This window comes from Lynx rufus, unplaced genomic scaffold (assembly GCF_022079265.1).
Source record: "Lynx rufus isolate CCGP_SWC_20201006 ecotype Redwood Valley unplaced genomic scaffold, mLynRuf1.p SCAF_12, whole genome shotgun sequence".
Classification (NCBI taxonomy): Eukaryota; Metazoa; Chordata; class Mammalia; order Carnivora; family Felidae; genus Lynx; species Lynx rufus.
In genome coordinates this window covers 67,953,515-67,966,288 of record NW_025814826.1, presented here as the reverse complement: position 1 = coordinate 67,966,288, position 12,774 = coordinate 67,953,515, and the positions used below count along the sequence as shown (strand labels likewise).

General features: G+C 55.0%; 1 protein-coding gene across 1 annotated transcript; it reads left to right on the top strand.

Moving 5' to 3' along the window:
- Window positions 1–7,365: 7,365 nt before the first annotated feature.
- On the top strand, window positions 7,366–12,337 carry GFUS (GDP-L-fucose synthase). Its single transcript, XM_047074285.1, has 11 exons — window positions 7,366–7,452; window positions 8,193–8,349; window positions 8,665–8,779; window positions 9,964–10,092; window positions 10,169–10,242; window positions 10,436–10,569; window positions 10,664–10,728; window positions 11,107–11,173; window positions 11,340–11,419; window positions 11,598–11,697; window positions 11,983–12,337. The coding sequence occupies exons 2-11, from the start codon at window positions 8,204–8,206 to the stop codon at window positions 12,036–12,038; spliced, it is 966 nt and encodes a 321-aa protein (XP_046930241.1). The 5' UTR covers window positions 7,366–7,452; window positions 8,193–8,203; the 3' UTR covers window positions 12,039–12,337.
- Window positions 12,338–12,774: the final 437 nt, after the last annotated feature.

Genomic DNA, 12,774 nt, shown 5'->3' with positions numbered 1-12,774 from the left:
CTCTGTCTCTCTCTGTCCCAAAAATAAATAAAAACGTTGGAAAAAAAATAAAAAAAAATAAAATCACCCCATGTTAACACACACAGTGGGTCTGGTCCACCCACTGCCACTGCATTCCGCCGTGTGTCTACGCTGCTCCCCACCCCTCCTTATTGATGAACGTTCCGTGTGTTTTCTACTCTTTGCTGCGAGTGATGGAAGAGAGCACATCCGCGTACGGTATTTCCGTGTCTGAGCAAGGATTTCTCTAGGCGACAGGTCTAGAAACGGGATCCAAATGTGCAGATTTTAGTGTTAGCGTGTTGCCACACTGGCTTTTCAGTGGCTGTCCTAACTTTCGCTCCGTCTATCGCAGTGGGAGACTCCGTTCCCTGCAGCTTCACCAACCCTTATCTGGCCTGAAATCGGCCGATCTAAGGGGTGAAAAGCAGCATCCTGGTTTTTGTTCTCAAATTGAGTGAGACCTTAGCAGCAGATACATTTGTTTTTAATGAATACATGTGATAAATAGCTCTGCCAAATGTATCCTCCTACGTGACCTCCACGATCCAGACAGAACATCTCCATCCTCCCAATGCTCCCCTGCACTCCTCCCCCCAGGTCTCACCCCTCCAGCTGCTTCGGTGAACCGACTGATTTGCTAGTCAGGCCAATCCTTCGTGCTTATTAGCCATTTGAGCCTCTTGTTAACGGACTAAAGTGACCTTGGCCCGCTTTTCCACTGAGCTTGACTCTTTCCTTGCGACTAGTAGCTTTTTAGGGTGGCTACAAATCATTTGCCTGCTACGTGTACTGCAAACATACTGCCTTTATTTCTCCACAGTTCTGTGTGCCCTTCACTAACCCTGGTGCCCTGGGGTCTCTTTTCCTTTGTGATGTTCACCGTCCATTCCTCTCAGAGAGGGTTTTTGTTTTTTAAGATTTTTAAGTACTCTCTACACACACGTGGGGCTCGAACTTACAACCCAAGGTCAAGAGTCGCTGGCTCCACTGACTGAGCTGGGTGGGTGCCCCTTTTCTCAGGGAGGTTTAACGCTTTTACTTTCCATGCTTAGGTCTTCCAGCCATCTGGAATTTATTTCTGAATATGATGAGATGTTGGAATCTGATTCTTTTCCATATGGTGAGCCAGTATCCCCATAAAGCGAGTTAAACACCCCGCCCTTGTACACAGTGTCCTGTCGGAGAAAAGTGTCTTGAGAGTAATTGTATTGAAAAGACACGACGGGCGCCTGGGTGGGGGGGGGGGGCTCAGTCGGTTGGGCTTCCAACTCTTGATTTCAACTCAGGTGACGACCTTGTGGTCATGAGATCAAGCCCCACATCCTGGTCTGCGCCGAGCACGGAGCTCGCATGGAATTCTCTCTCTCCCTTTGCCCTCCCCCCACGCACTCTCTCTCTCTCTCTCTCAAAAAAAAAAAAAAAAAAAAAAAGAAAAGAAAAGAAATGAGTGTTGCAGCCACAGTGAGTGGAGGTGTGTGAGTAAACTTTGAAGTGATGGCCTCATGATACATAGGAGGTTACACACAATGTAATCACGCGATGCAGGTTGTCAACTGGCCAGCAAAGGAGGACTGCACAGACCCCCCCATCCCTATTTGAGACTTGGGGGGGGCACCTGTGTGGCTCAGTCAGTTCAGCATCTGACTCCTCATTTCGGCTCAGGTCATGATCTCACAGTTCGTGGGTTCAACCCCTACACTGGGCGCTGTGCTGACAGCAAGGAGCCTGCTTGAAACTCTCTCCCTCCCTCTCAAAATAAATACACTTAAAAACAAACAAACAAACAAAAAAGATTTAGGGAGCGCCTGGCTGGCCGGCTTGCTCTATAGAGCATGTGGCTCTCGATCTCAGGGTCGTGACTTCTAGCTCCACGTTGGGGGTAGAGATGACTTCAAAAGAATTCTAAGAGACTTAGAAATAGGATGATGTTGAAGCTAAGGGGTCAGAGCAGAGCCAGACCTCTCCCAACCTTCAGCACAGGCCTGGGGGACCCGTGAAGCAGGGACAGTCAGCGGGACCCTGGGCTCCCCGCAGAGGAGAGGGAGGCTGGCTGGGAGTAGAGCCTTTCCTGGATCTGCAGGGGCAGTGAGGGCTGTCCTGGCTGAGGCCTCCAGAAATGCCACCTTCACCCAGCACAGGCACCCAAGAAACAGCATATGCTTAATCTCAATTCCATTCAAAACCTTGCTGGGGTTGCATGGCTTCTCTTACAGGCCCGACTCCCAGGAAGGACACTGTGAGGATGCCTGGGGGGTTAGCACTGTGGGAGGGCCACCCGCCTCTGCTCACCAGGCTCCTGCGGGAGTTAATTCCTGTTGCCCACCCCCCCCCCCAGACTAGCTCTCTGATGCTGGAGTGTGGCTGCAGAGCCCTTGTTGCCATGAGAACTTAGTGGCAGATGAGAAACGCCATGGAAGGGGACCAGTCACGCTGCCTCAGAGACCCACCCTCTGCTTAGCGGCTGGCAGCTGCCCCCTCCCTGCATTGCAAGGTGGACCCTAAGCCCACGTCTGGGTCGTGATGACTATCATAATAGCCCAGCCAGAGCAAGGTTTTGGAAGCAAAAGAAAATCTGAAGGAAGTTGAGGAAGGACGATATTCACAAGGGGTGAGATGCAGGGAGGGGAGGATTCACAGGGAATTGTAACAATCAGAAGTTGGAAAAGCGGCTGTGCCCCTGGGCCCCCTCAGCAAGGCAAGGAGCGCTTCCTGGAGGACAAGGCCTCTTACAGATGCCTGAGTGGAGACAGGACTGCCTCTCTTAAAACATGGACAAGATTGGGGTGCCTGGGTGGCTCAGTTGGTCGGGCGTCTGACTTCGGCCTCGGCCATGATCTCACCGTTCCCGAGTTCAAGCCCCGTGTGGGGCTCTGTGCTGACAGCTCAGAGCCTGGAGCCTGCTTCTGATTCTGTGTCTCCCTCTGTCTCTGACCCTCCCCTGCTCATGCTCTGTCTCAGAAATAAATAAACATAAAAAAAAAGTTTAAAAAAAAGTAACTCTGTTTGCCACTTGGGACCATGATTTGCTCTTTGGGAACCTTCCGCTGTCTTGCTTAGGTCTTCAGCCTTCCAGTATCTAAATTAAACATACGTGAAGCCCATAGTCAGCACTCCTATCACATGTCCAAGGCTGATGACAAGGTCAAATGTGATGTGGTTTTCCAAGACGTTTCAGCTTTGGGCAGATCCAGAAAATACTGTGTTTGATCTAGAGAATGTCATCATGATCAGTACAGTTAAAGTCAGGTCTCCCCGTGACATGACATGTCGCACAAAAAATGCTCCTGCTTTTTTGGCCAAAATTTCTGGCTTGTTCACTTTTATCTTCTCCAACCATATCGGTGCCAGTGGTATCTACTTGCCCTCAATAATTTTTTAAATCAATCCCTAAAACCGTATTTTGCTTGTTCCCAGTCCTTTCCTTAAGTCAAATGCGTGTTTCATCTATGCGTACATATATGTAGATTTAAGAGAAATATGAATTGAAATGAGTTGCATATGCAATATGAATATGAAATATGAGTTGCAAAATATTCCTCAGCCACTATTGGAAATCCTGCATTAATTTCTGGGTACTCTTTTTTTTTTTTTTTCAACGTTTATTTATTTTTGGGACAGAGAGAGACAGAGCATGAACGGGGGAGGGGCAGAGAGAGAAGGAGACACAGAATCGGAAACAGGCTCCAGGCTCTGAGCCATCAGCCCAGAGCCTGACACGGGGCTCGAACTCACAGACCGCGAGATCGTGACCTGGCTGAAGTCGGACGCTTAACCGACTGCGCCACCCAGGCGCCCCTCTGGGTACTCTTAAAACCCCAGATTGGAACAGGAAGGAAAGCAAGAAAGATCTGACTCGCTAGTTTACCTTCTTTCTTACCTAAGTGCCTCCACCATTCAACTTCCCCTGTACAACCCACAGATATCCTGCTCTTCAAAAAAAAATTTTTTTTTTGAGAGAGAGAGAGAGAGAGACAGCAAGCAGGGGAGGGGCAGAGAGAGAGGGAGAGAGAGAATCCAAGCAGTCTCCATGCTGTCAGCATAGAGCCCAACTCGGGACTGGAACTCACAAACTGTAAGATCATGACCTGAGCTGAAATCAAGAGTCTGACACTTAACTAACTGAGCCACCCAGACACCCCAACAACCAATGTGTATTATCTATAATAATGAACTTCCAAAAATGAAAATGAAAACTTGATAAGTATTTCACTGATTTTACTCATTTTGAAGTGGCTCAGGTTTTGACTTAAGTGAAAAGCTTTTTTTTTTTTTTAAACCTTGAATTTGGGGGCACCTGGGGCTCAGTCAAACATCTGACTTCGGCTCAGGTCCTGATCTCAGGGTTCACGGGTTCGAGCCCCACATTGGACTCTGTGCTGACAGCTCAGAGCCTGGAGCCTGCTTCAGATTCTCTATCTCCCTTTCTCTCTGTTCTTCCCCCACTCATGCTCTCTCTCTGTTTCTCAAAAATAAATGTTAAAAAAATTAAAAATAGGGCGCCTGGGTGGCGCAGTCGGTTAAGCGTCCGACTTCAACCAGGTCACGATCTCGCGGTCCATGAGTTCGAGCCCCGCGTCAGGCTCTGGGCTGATGGCTCGGAGCCTGGAGCCTGTTTCCGATTCTGTGTCTCCCTCTCTCTCTGCCGCTCCCCTGTTCATGCTCTGTCTCTCTCTGTCCCAAAAATAAATAAACGTTGAAAAAAAAAATTAAAAAAAAATTAAAAATAAAAATAAAAAACCTTGAATCATATGCACGGATTTAAAAGATTGTTGAAGGCAAACCTAAGAAAATGGAACTAAAATAGTTAGTAGAGAAAAAGGTGAACCAGCCAGAACTTAGGCTGGAAAACTAGGTGTATTACTGTGTCATCTGTGGAGCATCGTTTTATCTGTGCTTGAGGTGTGGCCTCAGTCGTGCTGTTAATGCTCCTTAAAATAACTCAAAATCAGGGTGTTTTTTGATTTGGCCTAGAGATAGAACACCTTGATGAAATATGGATCAATTTTGACCTTGAATCTCTCCCTGCCTAAGACACATCCCGGGATCTGGGGCTAAACACTAAAGGAATTAGGTCTGGCATTGAACAGATGTGGAAGCTCTAAGAGAGAGGGCACACAAAAGGTGCTCACAAGAACCGACTGTCTTTCCTAGAAAAGAAGATCAGTTTTGAATTCGTGCTGCCTCAGCGATTTGATATGAACTGTTACTGGTTGTTTCTGATATTTGTAAAGCTGACCGAACCCTAAAGAGAGCTAAGGTTGATAATTCCACTTTCAAAGGGAATTTTAAAATGGATTGTTTACTTTTAGAGAGAGTGTTTTTCTAAACTGACAGAAACAGAACATGAAACACACAAGAGTTACATTCCGATAAATATGTGAGATGGAAACAACGAGAAACAAAAATGTTTGCATGACCACGAAGGAGAACATTCTCACAAAAATAAGCCCAAATGTAATTTTAGTAGAAATGATTTTCTGATTGTTACAGATGAAACTATACCTACCAAGAAGAGTTGTAAATAGGGGTGCCCTGGGAGGCTCAGTCAGTTGAGCGTCCAATTTCAGCTCAGGTCACGATCTCACGGTTCAGGAGTTCAAGCCCCTGCATGGGCTCTGTGCTGACAGCTCAGAGCCTGGAGCCTGCTTCGGATTCCGTTTCCTTCTCTCTCTGCCCCCCCGGCCGCTCACACTCTGTCTCTGTCTGTGTCTCAACGATGAATAAACATTAAATTTTTTTTTTTAAAGAATTGTAAATTGGATGTCGTTTGCTATTTTTTGTCTTCTTTATAATATTCCAGCATCAGAAAATGTGAAAGAGCTTACGAAATATTGCACTGCTGTGATAGTAAATGACACTCCGTAGCGGGGGACGATTTTAAATCTGAATTAAAGCATTTGCTAGCATTTTCTGCAATACCAATACATTACCATATGCAACCTCTTAGAGTATGGGAATGTGATATGTAAAAATCCACGGTCCATTTCTGAATCTGAGTACTGCTTTATGGATTTTTCTTGTCAATTCCAGCTGCTACGGCCTCAGTAAAGCAGTTTCTCCAAATCGAAGCAAACTAAAAAACAAAAAAACAAAACCAGAAAACTACAAAGACTTAGGAAAGACCATCTGATGTGGCATTATGGTCAAAAGAATACAAATTATGTGACAAATTTTGATTATAACACCCGGCTTAGTAACTGGTGAAATGCAGACAAGAAAACTAAATTATACAGGATGACTATACAGCAGTGTGGGAAGTGCGGTTTGTTTTTTATTTTTTTTATTTTTTTTTTATTTTTGGGAGAGCGCAAGTGGGGGAGGGACAGAGAGAGAGAGGGACAGAGGATCTGAAACAGGCTCCCGGCTCTGCACTGACAGGCTGACAGCAGAGTGATCCTCGAGATGGCGACCTGAGCTGGGGTCCACGCTCAAGGGACTGGGCCACCCAGGCGCCCCATTAGCAGTGCTAATTATTCGTCCGTCTCTGATGGTTTCTTGACTTCTAGGTATATAAAATTTGTTTATTGTTAAAGTTTATTTATTTTGAGAGACAGAAAAAAAAGCACGTGCAGGGGAGAGACAGAGAGAGAGGAGCAGGGGAGGGGCAGAGAGAGAGAGAGAGAGAGAGAGAGAGAGAGAGAACGCGCGCGCGCGAGTGTCCTGAGCAGGTTCCCCGCTGTCAGCGCAGAGCCGGAGGTGGGCCTCCAACCGGGGAACTGTAAGATCATGACCTGAGCCAGCCTAACCCAGTGAGCCACCCAAGCGCCCCCAAATTTATGGATGTTTTTTAAATGGAATATATTTTCATAATAATATGTTGTCAAGGTCGGAGGGCACAGCACATTCTGTCTGCCAGTGTGTTAGCAAGGTCGGTTGCTGTTAAATATCTGCATTTAGAGAGAAAGGCCCGTGGGTCTCCACGCGACCTTTCACCCCGATACCCAGAGGTCCGAGACCCGCCCGTCCCCGCGGCGCTCAAAGGACGGCGCCGGCCAGCGCGCCGGCCGCGGTCTGCCCTTCGGACCCCGCAGCTCGCGCCTCACCCCCCGAGGCCGTCCCGCGGCCGGTCGCTGTCCTGCAGCCGCGGCCGGGCGCCTGCCGCTCCCCCTTTCTGATGCTGCGGAGTTTCCGCGTACACGCGGCCTCCGCGGCTCTCCCACTACCCACCCGCCCCGGCGGAGCAAACGGGGTCTCTCTGTCTGGTACCCTGAGGCCTCGGGGAGGCGGAGCACCGAGAACTACATTTCCCAGGCGGCGGCGCGTTCCCGGACTCCACTTCCCGACAGCGCCCGGGGCGCCCCCGGGACTGCATTTCCCAGAGTGCCGCGGGAGTGCCCGCCGGGTCCCTCCCGGTTCCGCCCCCTCCACCTGGCCCCTGCACGCGTCTGGACGCTCAATCCGCTGCCGGAAGCCGCTCTTCGGGCGACGGGCAGGTGGGGCAGTGCACAGGTGAGACGCCGCGCGGCGGCGCCGAGGATCCCGGCGGGGACCCGGCGTGGCGAGCTGCGGCTCCGGCCCTTGATGTTCCGTGACAGCCGCAGAACCCTGAGGGGTGTGGGGACTCCGAGGGCGTGGAGGTGTCCCGGAGATCTGGGAGAGGAACGGGGCGTGGGAGGAGTCCCGGCCGCGGTGGTGTTTCCCCACCGACCTGCTGCTGGACTGTAGGCGCGGTCGGGAGCAGCCGATGTCGCGGCAGTATCCCCTCCGGTTGATGCTGGCCATCAGGCCCTGCAGCTGGGTCAGAGCCGTCCTGTAGGGGCCCGAGCAGATTTCCAGACCCTAGGCTAGGGTTCTCGAGGGTGGTGGCGCCCCGAGGCTTGTCCAGTTCTGAGCCGGAAGTGCCACCTGCCTAGGAGGAACTAGGCTGGCAGAGGCTCTCCTGGAGCAGCTGGCTGCCACCGGGCACCGGACTGCAAATACGGGCTCTCCTCTTCCTTGCCTATGGCCTGTGAGCTTCTAGGCAGAAGGCTTCCTAGGGAATGGGGCGGGGAGGGGGAGACTCGGGTGGTCCCCAGCAGGCTCTCTCTCTTCCCCTGCGGGTCTCATCCTGTCCCAGTTGCCCCAGGAAACCTCGGTCTAGCCTTTGGACAGTTGCCCTGGGGCCCAGTGCTAACCAAGGGCAGTGACCCCACGCAGGGACATCTACAGGGAGTGGGGCTCCATATGCCTCCCACCATTTGCCCCCACAGGTGCAGCCAACATGAGTGAGCCTGGGGGGTCAGTGCGAATCCTAGTGACAGGTGGCTCTGGGCTGGTGGGCAGAGCCATCCAAGAGGTGGTAGCAGATGGAGCTGGGCTGCCTGGAGAGGACTGGGTGTTCGTCTCCTCCAAGGATGCTGACCTCACGTAAGTGGACCCATCCCTGGAGCACACTCACCCACACCCTCTCTAGACCCAGAGCTCCAGGCCAGGCCTGTCCCTGAACCTGGTAGCCTCCGGTCTGGGTCCTCCCTGCCAGGTGTCTGGCCTGGCTGGGGTGTGTGCAGCTCTGTTCCTAGGCAAACATCCTCCTATCTCTTCTGGAGGTCCACACCCTCATACCAGCCAGCGCCTGCACGGGCCACTTTCCTTTGTGGCAGCCTTTCCTGCCATCAGCCCTGTCTACTCCTGCCCCCGTTACCCCACCCCCAGGGTGCTAGTTCCTTCCCCGGCTCCTCCCAGGGATGCTGCACAGACCCGAGCCCTGTTTGAAAAGGTCCGGCCCACACATGTCATCCACCTTGCTGCAATGGTGGGGGGCCTGTTCCGGAATATCAAATACAATTTGGACTTCTGGGTAAGTGAGAGGGCCCCGTGGAGCACTGGGAACTTCTTGTTGGCTTTTCATGCTCATTTGTCGGCCCCAGGAAGCCCCTGAGGGTCAGGGCTTGGCACAGCCTGGTGGGGGCAGTCCCCATGGGGTCCCCGGTGACCCACACTCGCTTTGTAGGCAGATGGGCGTACAGGTGGGTGGGGGCATTTGGCCCCACAGGAAAAGCCATGGAGTTGACTGTGGGTTGGAGGAACTGAGAATAGCCAGCCTTCGCTGTTTGACTTCGATAGGGTTGGTTTCTACCCGCTGAGCCCCCCCAGGTCTCTAGACCCTTCTGCTCCCAGGATCTCTGGTCCAGCTGCGCTGAACCAGGCCTACCATGCATTCTGGGGCACAGAGGTGTGAGCTGGGCTCTGGGTCTGAGGTGTCTGACCTGGGGGCCTGGGATGTGGTGGAAGGGGCAGGAGGGGAGCAAGGTTCTGCCTATAGCCCTGCTCCTGCCAGGCGGCGCCCCTGGCTTGGACCCACCATTGCTGGGCATCTGGTCTTTATGGCGCAGGGATGGCAGAGGCTCAGATCAGATTCTGCCCCGGGGCGCCCCACCCCAGGGCTTTCCTCGTCTCAGGCCAGTCATCCAAGAAGGCCGCCTAGTCAAAGCCTCTCCACCTCCAAATGTCTGGGCCATCTCATGCCCAGTCTCATCCCAGGGTCTGGGGAAAGTGGGGTCTGGGGAGGGGTGGGGCTGCCCAAAGCTTCACAGCTGCTACCGGCTGGTAAAGTTGGGTAGTCTCCTTGGGCTAGGGGAGTGGAGGGGCCCCTTCTCTCCACCCTTGTTGGGGGCTAGATCGGGCCTGCCCTCAGCAGCCTGTGAGGGTGAGGCCCAGCCCTGAGCTAGGGAATGTGGTCCTCTCCTCCAGCCCGCCCCGCCCCACGGCCCCAAGGGTGGGGGGGGGGGGAGGGTCAAAGGACTGCCTGCCTAGGATGTATCAGGCCCAGAGGGGGCATGGTTGCTGGGAGGTCTATGCTGGGAGATCTAGCCTTGTCCCCAGGAGCAGTTAGGATAAACTGGCTCAGGTGCTGCCCTCGTGGGAGGGGCCGGGGTGTGTCCTGCTTCTGTCCCTGGAGGAGCAGGTAAGGGGGGGGGGTCCTGCCAGCAGATTCAGAGGGGCTTGAATCTGCCCTGCCCACCCCCCTCACACCCACGCCAGAGGAAAAACATTCACATCAACGACAACGTCCTGCACTCGGCCTTCGAGGTGGGCGTGCGCAAGGTGGTCTCCTGCCTGTCTACCTGCATCTTCCCGGACAAGACCACCTACCCTATTGACGAGACTATGGTGAGGGGCGGGGCCAACGGGGGGCGGGGCCGGTGGGGCGGGGCCCGGAAAGCAAAGGCTGCCTCTGCTCCCCTAGATCCACAACGGGCCGCCGCACAACAGCAATTTTGGCTACTCCTACGCCAAGAGGATGATCGACGTGCAGAACAGGTCGTCCGCCCGCTGGCCCGACTGAGGCCGGACAGGAAAAGGGAGGAGGGCCCAGTGGGTACCTTGGCACAGCTCCCAAGCATCGTGCCCTCTCTTCGCGGGCCTCGGTTTTTGCCCCCCTCAGAGGCCAGGGCGGGTGTGGTGGGGTCAGCGGTCCCAGGCGAGCGCCGCAAGAGACGCTGTGACCCTGCAGGGCCTACTTCCAGCAGCACGGCTGCACTTTTACCGCCGTCATCCCAACCAACGTCTTCGGGCCCCACGACAACTTCAACATCGAGGACGGCCACGTGCTGCCCGGCCTCATCCACAAGGTGCACCTGGCTAAGAGTGAGTGCCTGCTTGGTGAGGTCCGGGGGGGGGGGGCGGTGGGGGGTGGCCGGTGGAGTCCCCTCTGACACCTGCCCCCTCCCTGAATCTGCAGGCAGCGGCTCAGCCCTGACGGTGTGGGGCACTGGCAAGCCACGGAGGCAGTTCATCTACTCACTGGTTTGTGCAGGACTGGGCCTAGCTCTCTCTGCTAGAACGTTCCCTGGCCTGCCATGCTGGCTGTGGGAAGGCCATAGTGTGAGGGAGCCCCAGAAAGGAGTGAGGGTCCAGGCTGAGCCTCTGGAGCAGCAGCCACTGGTCCTCGCTGGGTCCCTATAGGTGCCTGGCCCCATGGGAGTCGCTGGGTGCAGCCCTGAGCTCAGTGAAAGATAAGACTCTCTCTGTCAGGTAGGCTGGGGTGGCTAAGCTGCCCAAAGGGAGAGACCTCCCCCCCGGGGAGCCCAGGCTGTGCCCTCACCGAACAGGGCCACCCAAGAGAGGTGGCCTGTGGCTCCAGGTGGGCGTGACTTGTGTCCTCTGACCCCGTCTGACTTCCAGGACCTGGCTCGGCTCTTCATCTGGGTCCTGCGGGAGTACGATGAGGTGGAACCCATCATCCTGTCAGGTGGGCACCCTGTGGCCCCACTGCCCCTGCCCCGGGGCAGAACCCACGTCTGTGCCGAGGGCAGCCGGGGCTGGGAATGGGAGTGTGGCGGGGGGCTGGGTAGCTGCAAGGCCGGGTGGAGGAGGCCTCACCTGGCTGTTGGTCCCCCCCCCCCCGCTCCCCACAGTGGGCGAGGAGGATGAGGTCTCTATCCAGGAGGCAGCCGAAGCCGTGGTGGAGGCCATGGACTTCCGCGGGGAGGTCACTGTATCCTTTGGCTCTGGGGCAGGACACTGTGGGGCTGATGGATGCAGAATGGCTCTCGCCTGGCAGCTGGAGAGGAGGGGCGCTCTTCTGTCCCCAAAGCTCCCCTGGGAAAGGCAGGTTCAAGGGCAGGCTGGTGGGGCGGGTGCCCCTTGTGCTGTGGCCTTGACTGGGCACCTAGTTTGATACAAGCAAGTCAGATGGGCAGTTCAAGAAGACGGCCAGTAACGGCAAGCTTCGGACCTACTTGCCCGACTTCCGGTTCACACCCTTCAAGCAGGGTGAGCCCCCGGCCCTCCCGTGGCTCTCCCACCCCATCCCTCGGGACCTCCCAGCCCCTCCTTCTTGGCTTTGGGTCACTCCTGCCCCTCCTTAAGCAGTGGCTTCCTTGCTTGGAGCTGAAGACATCCTGTAGATTTGGTGTCCAAACCCTTGTCGGGGAGGCAGGACCCAGAAGGGGTGACTGCCTGTGTCCTGGGGTCCCCACCCTCCGCATCTCCTCCAGTGGAGGTCAGCGCAGCCTCGGCCCTCACCTGCCACCACCTGTCACCCGCCCACCTCTGCAGCTGTGAAGGAGACCTGTGCCTGGTTCACCCACAACTACGAACAGGCCCGGAAGTGAAGCACGGTGTGGGAGCAGGTGCCGGCTGCCCCCGAAGCCCCAGAGATGACACCCTCAGACCGTGCCGGGAGCCAAGGGCACTGCCAGCACCGGGGGCCCACATTCTCGCCCCTCTGCCAGGGCGGCTCTGAGCAGCTGTGCAGTGAGGCCACCATTCGTGTCTGTCCTCAGGGAAACCAAGGCCTGGCCAGGCCCGGCACCTTGCTCCCCAATGCCGGTCTCTGGGTCCTAAGCGTGTCCACTTCTGATCCTGCTCTCCCATTCCCTGGGAGCCAATAAAGTCTATTTTCCCAGGCCTACCCCCAGCAGCTCTGTGCCAGCTGTGTCCCTCCCACCATGGGCACTGCCTCCCTGCGCCTGGCTGGCCCCAGGACCCACCATTCACCTGCTGGTTCCTCAGAAAGCTGCTGGGCCAGGGTGGCCAGCTGTACCTGGGTAGGCTGCAGGGCGGAGACAGTGGACAGTCAAGTGGTGGGGGTGCAGGGCAGAGCACCTGTTAGTGGTCCCAGCTGGTGCTGTGGCCACCGCTTAGCCTTTCCACATGAGGTCATATGCAGGCCTGGGTGGCCTGAACTCCCGGGGCCTGCCTGTTTGCCCCAGGACCCTGGGGCATGAGGTTGCTCTGGAGTTGGACAGGCTGAGTAGGCATCTGGATGGACCCAAGGGGAGGGTGGTGATTGGGACCCCAAGAGAGAGCTGAGCCAGGCCTGGCCCCTCATCTCCCTAGCCATCAGGT

Bases quoted from the DNA above. Each gene is read 5' to 3' on its own strand.
- GFUS (XM_047074285.1), top strand. From the start codon at position 8,204: ATGAGTGAGCCTGGGGGGTCAGTGCGAATCCTAGTGACAGGTGGCTCT. The intron at 8,780-9,963 runs GTAAGTGAGAGG...CACCCACGCCAG, and splicing joins AATACAATTTGGACTTCTGG to AGGAAAAACATTCACATCAA. The intron at 10,570-10,663 runs GTGAGTGCCTGC...CTGAATCTGCAG, and splicing joins CAAGGTGCACCTGGCTAAGA to GCAGCGGCTCAGCCCTGACG.